Raw genomic sequence first — 14,892 nt, forward strand, 5'->3', positions numbered from 1 at the left:
ATCACTTTTTCTTTATCCAATTATCAGCTGAAGGACACTTAGGTTGTTTCCATGTCTTGGCTACTGTGAATAATGTTGCAATGAACATAGGGGTACATATATCTTTACAAATAAGTGTATTCAAATTTTTTGGGTAGCTACCCAGAAGGAGGATTGTTGGGTCATATGGTAGCTCTATTTTTAATTCTTTGAGGAAACATCATACTGTTTTCCATAGAGGCTGTACCAATTTACATTTTCACTAGCAGTGTATGAGGGTTCCCTTTTTCTCTACATCCTCTCCCACATTTGTTATTTCTTGTCTTATTGATAATAGCCATTCTAACAGGCATGAGGTAGTATCTCATTGTGGTTTTGATTTGCATTTCCCTTATAGCTACTGAAAGTTGAGCATCTTTTCATGTATTTGTTGGCCATCTGTATGTCTTCTTGGAAAAAGTGTCTGCTCAGGTCCTTTGCCCATTTTTTAATTGGATTTTTTTATGAGTTCTTTATATATATTGTGTATCAGCCCCTTATCAGAGATATCACTTGCAAATATCTTCTCCTGTTTGGTTGGTTGCCTTTTTGTTTTGTTGATTTTTTTGCTGTGTAGAAGCTTTTTAATTTGATACAGTCCCATTTATTTATTTTTGCTTTTACTTCCCTTGCCTTTGGGGTCAAGTTCACAAAAATCCCTCTGAGACCGAGGTCCTTAAGTTTAGTACTTATGTTTTCTTCTATGTATTTATTGTTTTAGGTCTTATATTCAAGCCTTTAATCCATTTTGAGTTAATTTTTGTATATGGTGTCAGATAGCAGTCTAGTTTCATTCTTTTGCATGTGGCTTTCCAATTTTCCCAACATCATTTATTGAAGAGGCTTTTTTTACTCCATTGTATGTTTTGGCTCCTTTGTTGAACATATTTGCCCATATGTATGTGTGTTTATTTCTGGGCTAATTCTGTTCCACTGATCTCTGTATCTGTTTTTCTGCTAATACCATATTGTTTTGATTATTGTAGCTTTGTAGTATAATTTGAAATCAGGGAATATACCTCTGGCTTTGTTCTTTTATCTCAGGATTGCTTTGGCTATTTGGGGTATTCTGTGGTTCCATAAAATTTGAGAATTTTTTGTCCTATTTCTTTGAAAAATGCCTTAAGGATTTTGATGGGGATTGCATCAAATCTGTATATTGCTTTAGGTAATATGGTTATTTTATCTATGTTAATTCTTCCAGTCCATGAACATCAAATATGTTTCCATTTCTTTGAATCTTCTTCAATTTCTTTTAATCATGTCTTGTAGTTTTCAGGTATAGGTCCTTCACTTACTTTGTTAAGTTTATTCCTGGGTATTTTATCCTTTTTGTTGCAATTGTAAATGGGATTAATTAATTTCTTCTTCTGATACTTCACTGTTAGTATATAGGAATACAATGGATTTTTGCACATTGATTTTGTATCCTGCAACTTCACTCTATTTGTTTATTGTTTCTAATAGTCTCTTGGTGGAGTCTTAGGGTTTTCTAAATATACAATCATGTTATCTGCAAATAGTGACAGTTTTACTTTTTCATTCCCAGTTTGGATGCCTTTTATTTCTTTCTCTTGCCTGGCTGCTCTAGCTATGACTTCCAGTATTATGTTGAATAACAGTGGTGAGAGCGGGCATCCTTGTCTTGTTCCTGATCCTAGAGGAAAGGCTTTCAGTTTTTCACCATTGAGTATATTAGCTGAGGATTTGTCATAGACAGCCTTTTTTTATGTTGAAATACTTTCATTCTATACCCATTTTATTGAGGGTTAATAGTTATTAAATGTGATTTTTTTTACCCAGTCTGATGAAAAAAGATTTCAATTCAGAATAGCAATTTTATCAACTCAAGATCCAAAAAAGGAATATTTTCTTATGTAAAGTTTATTAAAGCACCAAGAATATGCTGGGCATTTATCACAGGTTCAATGGCAAGGGAGAAAAGATCCAACAACATTTTATTTTTAGCTACTAGTTGTTTCTCAGAGGTCACACAATGTAGTGATCTAATCATTTGTCTTTGAGCTAAAGATAAAGTAAAACATATATCTCATTCTGTTTTAGAGTTTTAAAGGACCTTTGAGACCATATAGTTAAATTTCTTTATTTCTTCTTAATTAATACAATAGATTTGAGATTCTACCTGCTATAAGTACCTCTTTTTGAGAGAGTTCATCTTTCCATGAAATGCCCTCAACTTTCTAAGAAAATCATGGTCATTTCTATTTTTCATATATTATATGTTATGGCATGGCAATTACATTTTAAAAACTGCATTTCTAAAATTCAAACATATATTCTCCTGTATGCACATTCATGTGCAGTATCTCTGTCTCGGGGTGATTCTCCTTAACCAGTCTTCCAGCTATAAAAGACAGGAATGAGTAAATCTTGGAAAAGGGATAACATCTTTGATATTGTCAATTCCCAAGATGCACTGCAGATAGCGTTCAAATCCCATCCCAAAACCTCCATGTGGCACAGATCCAAATTGACGAAGGTCCAGATACCTGATTTTAAAAAACAGAATAATCACCTATAAATGCTGTATGGGATCAGACGTTATAAAATAATTTTGTTTCAAAGTATTCTGTAATCATCTGTTATCATTCACATCATTGTGGCAGATCAGTCTTTTGCCTCCACAGACAGACAGATGAAGGACACAGAGAAGTTTAAGTAATCTGCCAAAGATTATCCAGACCAACAACAGCACACCCTTTCATTCATTCATGGACTTTGGTTACTTGATCCTTTCTAAATTATATACAGAAAACTTGCTTCATGAAGCTACAGAAAATTTTCTAATAAGTTTACTAATTTTCTTCAAAATGTTACTTTTCTATTTCTTAGTACACTAATGATAATGATCTTTTTTAAAACCAAAATCATATTGTTCAAGACGCAGAGGAGAGTGCAGGGTTTTGCCTGATATATTATAAAAAGATATGCTGTATTAGATTAGACCATAAACTAAGCAATCGAGGGCGGGAACTGAGTCTTATTCAACCTTTTATATCCAGTGTCTGCTTCGGAGTAGATGCTTACTATATGAAAATTAATTTGTTTGAAGGCACAAAAATATACTCTTGGGCACTGGAGTGAGGAGAAACTTCTGGTTTTCTGCTTTAAGCCTAGAGGAAGATGTCCAGAGTCATTTTTCTAGAATGTTAGACAGCCTCTGAAACCCATTCATACACATTTTATTCCAACTTAAGATGGCTAGAAATGGCTAGAAAATGGAACAGCCATGATTCAAACTCAGATTCCAATACATCAGCCTGGGAGAAAGTTATTTTAGGAAAAGAAGAGGAACAGGAAGATTCTGTAAATATTTTAATGTCATTTGGCGGGAGAATTCTTGAGTTACATAATATTAAAACAAGTTTATAGCTTCTTGAATGATTTGTAAAATCATTCCAGAATAAAACTTAAGTGCAATAGTTGGTAGTCATTTGGCTCCAAAGACGATGACCAATCTCCCCACTGTTAATAATAATGGCTCCATGTATTGGTATTTTAGGCAGTTAAGTTTAAGTACTTATCTTTCTAAAATAAAAGATTAATCGCAATTAGGTGAGTTAGAACCAAGGGAAGAGTATCTAATATAAAACTTCAGATTAGTAAGAACTGCTAGGAATAATGGAAGGAACACATTCTTAAATAATTGAAATGTTTAATAGCTGAATTAACTTCAAGTTTACAAGGCATGGGGGAAGGATATACTTTGATTTAATGAGAAAATGAGATAAAAGGCATATCAAACCACCTGCCACAAACACCTGCAGGATCTGAGCTTGCTGCTCTTAAAAGTCTAGCAATAGTTTTAAGTGGTTCTAAATTTCTCATACATCGATATCAAAACACTGGCATAACGTCTGGAAACTGAATTCAGCAGAGAGATTTGGTCTGTAGAATTTTTCTTGTCTATTCTTTGATAGATGGAAAAATCCACTTCTAAGAAGCAAGTTTTCAAATGAATATGTATTTGATGGGTTGTTGTTAAATTGATTCTAGGGTAGCCAGATTATAGAAGAGAGGGTACAAAATTTGTGGAACTAGTCACAGGTTTTATTTGCATATGGCATGTAGAAATAGGAAGTGAGTAAATTCTTCGACACCTGGGATGGCCCCTCACAATGTGGTGGAACACTAGCAGAGATCACAGACTTAAGATTTTAAAAATTCCTTCTATCTTTAAAATATTTTGATAACCACTTAAAGAAAAATATTCAGATAATAAATATTTATATTTGGAAATCTTAACAGTTTGAAAACTTTAACTGGGAAAAGAATAGCACTGAAATGATTAATAAAGACCAGATAAGGCCTAAACTTAACCAATAATTAAAATTTGAATATTATCTTGTAGACAGAAACTGAGGTAAAATGCATAAGTTTACTCAATCAAGTTCATCTACCTAATAGCAAGACTCAGAACAGAAGAAGGAAAGGAGAGAAGAAATCAGCATTTACTGAGCTCCTTCCTACTCTAGGTAGATTCTTAATCTATATTATTTCATTTCATTCTCACAATAATCCTGTGAGATAGATATTATTATTCCATTTTATAGCCAAGAAAACCAAGACTCAGAGACATTAACTATGCGTAAGGTCATTACTGGTAAATAATAAAGGCATTCAAGGGCCATTACCAGAACCAAATTTTAAGCTTTTTGTATTTCTGAAATCTAACTCCTTCAACACCAAAAGGTGAGTGTGTAATTTGACCCTTCCTTCTTCTGAGTACAGGGAAAGAATTAATATTGTTGATGTTATTATACCAAGATCCTGAAGGAGTGCTATTATAAAAACATAAATAAAAAATTTGTGGATGTCGAAAAAGTACTCCAAGAAAGGGTCTGCAGAAAGAAAACCAGAACAGCTTTGGAGAAGTAAATGTACAAATGCAGGCAGGTGATCTCCTAAGCAGCTTCAGTTTCTACAGTGGGTGAAATTACTTAAGGATCACTTAGTTCAAGCCCCTGATTTCACACATAGAGAAACTGAAGCATAACAGTTAGGAACAAAATCCCAGCTCTATGTTTCTGTGTTAGTCAACATCTCTAGGCCTCAGGTCTGGAGAAGTAGTAAAAAGAAGAATAGTACCTAACTCACATGGTGTTATTGTGATTAAATGAGATAATACACATCAAAATTTTAACACAGTTATCTGGCACACAATAAATAATAAATACATGGCAGCTATTATTACTAGTTTTCAAGGACTCAAAGGGAGTAAGTAATCTTCTGAGAACCTTTTCATCGTTCTTAGCACTCTTCCAGAGTGCCTTGGGAATATAAGTAAAAAGTGTAATGCTCAGAATAATGGCTAGAATAAGAATCATTACAGGCCACATTCTTACCATTGGTAGGCTTCTATCAGTCCTAATCTGTAAAAGGAAAATAACGAAATTCTTTCAGAGAATGACAATAAGATAAATATACTAACAACCAAACATTTTTTCTGGATCGTGTACTCTTTACAAAGAAGTACAACCCAAAACTTGTGCTCTCAAATAACATAAAATATAGTTGAGTAGTTGAAACTTTGTTATATGGTGAGAAAGGTGAGTTAAACAATAGTTCCAGGTATTATCAAATATAGACAATCAATACTATAGAAAGAAAGCATGGTTTAGAGCTTGAAAGAGGGGGTTCATTTGAAATAAGCTAATTGTCCTGTGATATAAGAAAAGCACTATTACAACTACTTAAAGTTGCTGAAAGGCACACATAAACAAGGGACACACAAACACACCTTTCATTCTATAACATTAAAACAGTGCAGATTCTCAGGCTGCCTTCAAAATATGGTTGCTAATTGGTTTTTGCCAATTCAAGAAATGTTAATAAAGTTTTAAACTCTTTGTACTCATTGAAATTAACTTTAGCCTTTTAAAAAAAGTGTTTGGGACCACAGTGTATCTGAAGTGATCAGGAGAATGAAAAATTCAAATATACAAAATTACTGAACACATAATCAGAAGTCACGATACCTAAAAGAGGGAAACACATATATGCATTTCATTAGGAAAGATAAATTTAGGTATTATCAGATATTAGGTAAACATTTACTGTTATGAGGAAAGGTTTCCTGAAGGAAGGAAGCAGTAGAGAAAACAGACCAATTAATCTTTCAACAGATGAGGTTTTTGCCATGTGTGATTTTTATTGTGCTTAAAAAAAACCCCAGAGAATCTTTAAATTCTTTCCATCTAAAGAGTTTGACCTTAACTTCAATTTCATGATTTTCTTAGGAGTTAGTACTCCCACTGATAAAAGAGTTCTCCCAGAACACATTCGTCCCCTTTCTTCTGGACCCGAACCATATAGAGCAGAGTTCGAATAATTAGGATTACAAAACCAAGTTACCCAACAGATTTATAGATGGGGACCTTGGAAAAGACTCAACTTTTAAAGCATTTTTCCATTCGGGACAGAAGGCCTTACAAATGGCTAATAGGATATTTTCAAACAATCATGGCTTTTCCAGGTTACTATGAAACCCAGTATTATCTGGAGAGAGGGATTATGTCTCCAACATGGGAAAGCCTTTTTTTTTTTCTGAAGTTTGAAATCTGGCACAGCAAAAGTGGAAACCATGGAAAATAGAGATTTATAATCCTGGTTAGTTTAGAAAGTCATTGTGGTTTGTTGGCAGACCATGAATATATATGAGTGGTAGTTCAATTAGAAACATGATTCCCTACTTTTTTTCTCCAAAATATTTTCTGTGTGTTTACAGATTCATTTCCCAGGTCTCAAACAGCAAGTTAAAATAAGTTATTCAAATAGCTAAATCAAGACCCTTACGCAATTTAGAAAACCTGAGAAAGAGAAAACTGCTTATTCTGAATGCTAGCTTAGCAGACAGTATCTTTATTTCTCTCTGGTTCAGAGTCTGTCTCTCTTTATGTCCCTATAGGAGACTGCCAATCATAATTTAGAGTAAATAAAAAAGAATACAGAGAAGAGAAAAATCAAAATGAAGGACAAGCTTTAAGGGGGAAATCTTCCTGCCCCTCTATCATTAACTTTTTTAAAAGCCATTTCCATAGGAAGAGATACATATATATATAGTGGGCAAATTTTATTGTGGCCTTGTTTCACATAACAGTTCTAGTCTTTAACAAAGGAGAGCTCAGAAAGGTCAAGTAACAACTTGTTCAAGGTTACTTAGAATCTGAGGTTCAGGGCTGTCAGGTGCTAAGGTCCATGACTGTCTCTGAGTATCCCATCCCTGCTCTCTGAATGTTGTTTCTTTTAGGTCTGACCAATACCTGGCCAGTCGCTGCTCTAAGAAACGGTACCGTTCCTCCCTGAGGCTTCCTCCAAAGAGCTCTCCAACTCCAGGAACCAGAAGATCAACAGCAGCAACCTAAAAAAGGGGGAAAAAACCCCACATAAACATTATATTTTCAGGGGACTCCAACAATTGTCAGCTTCTCAAGCAAGTGAACTTTTAACATTTTCACAACTGGCTGATTAACTGCTTATCCAAATCTTATTTGTTATCTGTTCATGTTCCCTGTTTCAACAACAAATGGTTAAGATTTCCGTTAGAATACATGCCATGCAAATTGCAGGTGGACGGTTTCATCTCCCATCTTGCACCATTTATGCTGTGTACTTAAGAAAAATATGTTTTCACAAATGTAATATAAATATTAATTATAAAAATGTGGAAAATATTAAAAATTATAAAATATTAAAAATCACCTATCATCATGCAGTGGCAATTACATTTTGGCATATTTTCTTTCAGGTTATTTTTCTTATACATTTAAAGAGTAGAGGTCAAATTACATATAAAAACTTACCATTCTAATATCTTAATAATATTATACAATAAATATTTTTTCTATGTCAGTTAAAGTACTTTGCATACTTAATGTTTTAATAGCCACACAGCTTATTGTTTAAGAGTATTATAGTTTTTACTTAACTGCTTTCCATTTGTTGAACATTTAGGGGGTACATGTGTGATTGTTTCCTCTTATAAATCATGCGACATTGGGTTTTTTCTTTAATTTGTAGTATTTTGATAAGACTTGTAAAATATGTCCTAATTATTAATCAAAGAAGTACAAATTAAAACAATGAGATATCATTTTGGAGTTATCAAAATGGTGAAGGTAAGAAAGCAACATCAACAAATGGATTAGAGAATGCATAAACCAACACTCTTATAGATCTGATACAACATTTCTAGTCAAAAGATAATCAAAAGCCTTAACAATGCAACATGCTTTGACTCAGCAATAGCAGTTCTAAGAACTAGTCCTAACAAAACAATCAGAGATACAAAAATAAGATTAACGTACAGGATGTTTATTGTAGCATTACTTACAATGACAAGAAATTCAAGTGTCCATCAATAAGAGATTATTACATTTTAGACATGAATAGAAAAAACACTGACATCTATATAATGAGATGTTAATTGTGCTGCCACTGTGACTTCTCTTATTTGTATTTTTGTATTTTCTATAATAATGGTGTTATACTTTTGTAGTAAGAAAACAACAAAAAACTTTTAATAGAGAAAATGGTAACTTGATATTTTAATTTGTATTTCTTCGATTACTAGTAATATTTCACTTTTGAGAATGTTTATTTGCTATCTGCATTATCTTGTGAATTGACAATTTTTTTTTGCAGGTGGCAGGTAATTATTTTTAAGACCAAGAATATAAAGGCATAAAATTAAGAAAGATTTAATGCAACATATCAAGAATCAGGAATCCATAAAACACATTTAATTTTTAAATGTCACATTACATTATAAGCCCTTTTCTTAAACTCTGCCTTACTTTACTATTAAGTCGTCCCCTTGTTTTAATTTCAGAACTTTTAACTGAGGTATACTTTATAAATAATTGAAATTAGTAAAGAATATGTCCCAAATGCTGCATACCTCATATTCATTATTATCATTAAAAGAGAAAAAGGCATGATTTTCATCATTCAGCTGAATTAGTGAGAGAAAACAGAAATTCACTAGTGGTTTCTACTTTTACTCCATCTCCTACCACTCAATAAGCTGGTGAAGAGTGAGTGTACCAACAGGTCTTTGTCATGTGCTTGTTGACCACATCTTAGTAATTCTTCTATGAACTTGAGGGATGAACAAGCAGGTATTTTAGAATGTGGATTTGATGATTCAGATGTGATAGTAGGTAATGAGGTAATGAAACAAACAGCTTTAGATAGGTGAACAAGAGAAGTTTACTAATGTGATGAAATTCTCATGGGCTACACGGTTAATAGAGTTGGACTCCAATCAATAACCTTCAGTTACCTTTTCTATTTTCAGAGAAAGGAGAAGAAGATTCAAGGAAGTTTTTATGGCTACGAAGGGCTGGCTTCTTTATTTCCTAGTATCTTGCTTCTAGACATGGCTAAAATATGCTAGGAGTTGAAATGCATGATGAAAAATATGTTCTTAATTTCAAGCCACAGTTTTTAGTTTAGAATTAGAGCTGGAATAAAATAGACAACAAAGCGGCCCTCTGGCCTTCACTTGAAAATATGTAAAGACTGGGAACCACTACGCCCTAAATACAGTATTCCATCCTTACGTGCTCTATTAAAAAGGGATAGGTATATCTAAAATCTATCATTTATTTCCAAGGTTTTGAAGTTGGGGCAATTCCAAGCCACAAAGGAGGGCAGTAATTGCTTCTGATATTGCAAGTACATGCAAAGCTTTAAGAGGCAGAGCTAAAAAGGCCCACTGCCTCAGAAAAAGATGGTGGAGAATCAGCTACCATAGAAGAATAGGAAGTAGGTAGTCCAACTGAGGCTGGTAGCTGGTGATGAAGGAATGAAGCCACCCTTGATGAGTTGTTCTGCTTTTTCTATTAGTCTATACGCATCAAACAAGAGATCCATTTCTTGCTTGATCTTGCTGCTAATACAACTAAAAGAAGCAAAACAAACAAAAAATAAAACAAGAAAAAATGCTTTGGGGAATCTTAGCACTTTTTGCAGATCTAAATCATGCCAATTTTGGACCTTAGTTTTTTTAATGCTATTTTTTAGAGTGTAAAAGACTCATATTTATCTTTGATTACAAACCTCCTTTAACATTTTGAGTTCACTGGAGAATTCAATATGCAACCATATTGGTTTTATACTTTTCTGTCTGGTTTTTATCTGGAATATTTGCAACTCACAGTAATAGTTGTGGAACTGGAAGCTTCTGAACTTTTTGAGTTACCTTCAAAATCTTATGCCGTAGTATCATACCTACATTTTTTTTCCTGAATTTCTTTCCAATCTGTCTTCCTAATAATCAATGTCCCAGAACTGGTTAAGCCCAACCATTGGATGAGGTATACAGCCCACATTGGCTATTATGAAACTAGTGTGATAGTTGCTATATTAGTCAGGATAGTTTATTCTGTATTAATAAATAACCCCAGAAGCTTACAACAGGATCTCTCAATCTTAGCATTAGTGCCATTTTTTTTTTTTTTGCCAGATAATTCTTTGTTGTGAGAGCCTATCCTGTGCATTGTGGCATATGTAGCAGCATACCTGGCCTTTACCTACAGATGCCAGTTGTACTCCCCTAGCTGTGACAACCAAAACTGTCTCCTGGGTGCGGGCAGGAGGGAAAAATAACTCCTGAATGAGAAACACTGTTTTACATCAATGAATTGGCTTTTAAAAATTTATGTTACATGTCCATCCTGGCTTGAAGCTGATAAAAAAACCTCTTTCTGAGGTACCGCTGACCTGTGGCAGATGAGAAAAAAAGAGCATGGATGACTATGTACTAAAAGCATTTGTCCAAAAGTAAGATATGTAGGTCACGTTTGCTCACAATTCTTTGGCCAATGTAAGTCACATACAAGTTGCTAAGCTCTTGTCAATAGGGCAGGACAGTCTAAGTCCCTCCCACCTTCAAGGGAGGAGCTGCAACTGTTTATGTGTCATTAAACAGTTTACTATGTTACTTCCCCGCATCTACTTGGCCTCTTCTACTTCTACTCTCCCACCAATTCCTCATTGTTAATTAGAATTAAGGTTAGAACAGTAGTCCCCCTATTTTCTTCCTCTGTACTTTGGGAACTTAACAGTACAGAGGAACTTAAAAGAACTTACCAAAACAATCTATTTTAGTTGAGCAAAAAGTTTAGAAGACATCTGGGTAAATCCCATATCACTGCTAATTTTGTAATATGAAGAAATAACACGTACATCATCTATGTCCTTTCTTTGACCAAATAGTCTGAAAACTCACACTCTCAGGTGGGTGAATCTCCTGCACATTTTCTTGACGTACAGAGTAAATAAAGGTGCTTCCCCTCTTAAGAGATCTGTTTCTTTTGAATAAGGTATTCCTTTACAATGCCTCATAAATGTTCCATGACCAAAGGGTACTATTTCTTTTTGATCAAGGAAAGACTTATCTCTTTGTGAAGAAAGGCCCACGAAGCCTCATTCTGTTCTCTTCCTCTACATAATCTTCTCTTTTACTTTAGTTTGTTTCCCTTCAACCATGTCAGATTCTTATACTTCTTGCTTTTCTTTTATAATGATACCCACTAATCTACCTAGAGATTCTACATACTTTCTGAGAAGCTATAATAAAGTATCCCTCAAATATAAATAAAGACATTTACATTTGGTATACACAGAGCTTTACTTTCTTCTGATATGATTTTAAAAATACTAAATTCTCTAACAATCACTAGAACAATCCCCTCAATTTCCAGTCTTTTTAGTTAAAGTAGAGATTCTAGGTAGGATTCACCTCTCTTGTGTCTCTCCCTGGTAGCTACTGGACTAATTACTAGAGAAACTATCTGATTCTCTAGGGCTCTAATGGAGGAAAAATGCACATCTAGATAATATAAACTATGACATAAGGGTACACAAACTGCAAAATGTGGAGGAAATCACACAACTTTCTTAAGTAATAAGAAAAACTTGGTTGAGTGTTTGCCAAGTGACGGATGGTGAGGGGATTAGAGTGCAAACAGGTTGGAAACAAGCAAGTTGCCTAGAACATTAGCTGGTGATTACAATTTGCCTTTAGGTGTTGGAAGGTCTGTGGTCTACGGGCGTCTGAGGCTGGCTTAAAGAGCTAGGGGTTGAGCAATCCTGTCCTTGATTAGGGAAAGTGAGAATTCACTGGTTGTACAGTGAAATGTCCTCTTAAAATTGACTCAATTTGAGTACTTCTGTAGCTAAAATCACCATTGTGTCCCTATGCAGCTTTGGGAGGCTTGAAATAAGAGGAAGGATTTTAGTTCTGCTGTTTGTTCACTCCCACACAGATAACAATGAAGGCTACAAATCATTTTACTGTACTCTTTACTGACTTCTCTAAGTCTTAAACAAAACTTACTCCACTTTGGGCACATCTTCTAGGCCAGAACACTGCCTGCCATACTTTCCTCCACTATGTATGAGCTTTGACTTTGCTTAAGTCACACAGCTGCATTTGCACACTGTCTAGAAATAGTTCGTATTGGTATTCAAGCTGAACAAGGTCTGGTCTCTATTTATGACATTCCTTTTTAACTCTTACTCTTTTGATTCCAATCAATGTACTGAGAATAAAACTCAGACCTTGAATTAAAAAACAAACCTTGAATTAAAAAACAAACAGGTTAGATAGGAAAAAGGCCTTTAATACATTACCTTTTCCATGCTAAGTTCAAAGAGAAGGGGAAAAAAAAGTTTAATGTCCTTTCCTCTGATACCCCTTTTCCTACTTATCTCAGTATTTTTAAATATTGACTAAAAACACAAATTAAACACCTCCCTATTCTCACAAGCTTCTAACAGGCTGCCACCAACAATGGAGCAACATTACATACTATTATCAAAAGGAGAAGAATGTTCCATAAACCATAGGAAACATGTTTGTGGTTTCAGTTTCTGTAAGCTTTTGCTCTAACTGCTGACACAGTTTTGTGCCCCTAAAAACAAGGCAAAGCTAAGAAATAGAGTCATCCAGATGTGATAGCGTAAAGATACAGATGGGCTGCAGGTAGCAATGACCGAAAATGGAATTCGTTTAGTAAAATGGCTAGCCTGGAGCATTCTAGATGGACTGAAATGCATACTTTCAACTTTGACGTAAATATTCCAGGATAGTCACTAGTCCTAGATATGGGGAAAATTGGCAATTCTTTTAATCACTATTACTGTTGGTTTTAAGTTCAAGCTTTTTTGATGCAGGTCAGTTAATTAGCCAGAGCCCAGGGAAATTCATTAGATATCCCCTGGTTGAGTATTCTTCCTTCCAAGTTGACTTCACATTATGTATTTTATTGAACGCCCAATAATGCTTAATTTTTATGATTTGCTAAGTAATACTGATACAATTTTTAAAATGAGAACATTATCTGGGGATCTTGGTATCTCAACAAAAACTGCTGAGCAGTCACTTTTTCCTAATCGCACATGGTTGGAATGAATGGATATTCTTCTCTGTAAAGTCATTTCTCTAGCTAAATATTTGCTTTTGGGGAAATTACTCAGGGACCCAGACACAGGGGCATACAGCATTTTGCATTTTTGCTTGGATTCATTTTTTTAGGTCCATGATCTATTCCCTTCGAATTATCAAATACATTTGGTAATTTACAAGTTTTTGTTATATATTCAAATGAGGAAAAACTTAGGCTACCTGAATTCAAAGAACCTTAGAGTTGGTTAGTACCTTAGGAGGTTACTTAATCCAATTCTCTGATGTTATGGAGGGAAAGACTGAGGCTCAAAGATTGTAATAACCTGCCTTAGGTCATATAGCTAACTAGTAAGAAAGGTGAATTTCAAACCCAGCACTACTAACTTCTTAGTCCAGTGCAGTTTTCATTATAACATAGTGCAGGCTTTCTTTTTCTTTTTTTTTTTTTTTTTGGTGTGTATGTATGCGTTTTGAAGGAGGTAGGAGGAAAAAGAAAGAAAAAGAAACTATAATTGTAAAAAGATACCATTTTACTATTATTATCTCTGGCCAAACATTTATAGATTGCATCACGCCCACTGTTATTACTAAAAAATCTTGCAACCCTACCTACAACCTGTTATTACTAAAAGAAATACAGAATTTAATTATCTGGCCAAAAGCCTGTTTACTTACCAATAAAAAAAATAAAGTAGGGGTGGAAGCAGACACTTTATACAAATGGGTTGAAAAGAAATCTAGGTTGCAGATGAATCCATGTTATAATCCATGTATAATATATATAGTTTAGATTATATTTTAATAATTTAGCTCTGAGAAGCTATATGCTATAGGACTGCATGCATTACAGAAGTATGCTAAAGTCCCATTATAATGCCTTCAGGTTTCAACCTGTGAGACATCACTAGAGACTTGTCATAATGAAGGGTTCCTGGTTTTTTTAAAAATAAGGAATGTTTGTGACTGTGGTCTATGAGAGAAATACCTTTTAAGGAATCCTATATAACAGCCTGTTATGATGTGGAAACACACATACACACAAATATTTTAATGTTATTGTGTTTTAGCACAGTAAAAATTTTATCAAAATTTAAAATGAGAGAGCGCGTCACACTATTGACTACCTACCATCCCAAACACTGTCCTATGTATTTTGCACATATTATCTAATTTAATCCTCACAACTCTGGAAAATATTATTATCTTATTTTTATAGATTGGGAAACAAAGACTCAAAGAAATTAGATGCTTTGTCTAAGATCACATAGTTCATAATACAGAAACCTGGGAATTGAACCCAAGGGTGTTTGATTCTAAAGACACTGGACTATTCTTAATGACCTGTTGCTATTACTCAAATTTAGAGTAAAAGCTGAAATTTCTAGAAATTTCCTTAGCAAATCAAGTCACTCACTCACTCCTTGTCCTACCATTAAGTG

At 34.2% G+C, this 14,892-nt stretch overlaps 1 protein-coding gene across 3 annotated transcripts in view; it reads right to left on the reverse strand.

The window, feature by feature from the left end:
• Positions 1-1,884: 1,884 nt before the first annotated feature.
• Positions 1,885-14,892, reverse strand: part of NARS2 (asparaginyl-tRNA synthetase 2, mitochondrial) — a 102,382-nt gene continuing 89,374 nt past the window's right edge. For 2 of the 3 annotated variants that reach the window (XM_039848151.1, XM_039848153.1), the window contains 3 exons: positions 7,302-7,399; positions 5,385-5,411; positions 1,885-2,528 (listed from right to left, as the gene is read on the reverse strand). In XM_039848151.1, coding sequence (XP_039704085.1) covers positions 2,384-2,528; positions 5,385-5,411; positions 7,302-7,399 — 270 coding nt within the window. In that variant the 3' untranslated portion in view covers positions 1,885-2,383. Of the gene's footprint in view, positions 2,529-2,908; positions 3,153-5,384; positions 5,412-7,301; positions 7,400-14,892 lie in introns of those variants that run through there. The other variant, XM_039848152.1, reaches the window with a different exon arrangement.

This window comes from Pteropus medius, unplaced genomic scaffold (assembly GCF_902729225.1).
Source record: "Pteropus medius unplaced genomic scaffold, Ma_sr-lr_union100, whole genome shotgun sequence".
Lineage (NCBI taxonomy): Eukaryota > Metazoa > Chordata > Mammalia > Chiroptera > Pteropodidae > Pteropus > Pteropus medius.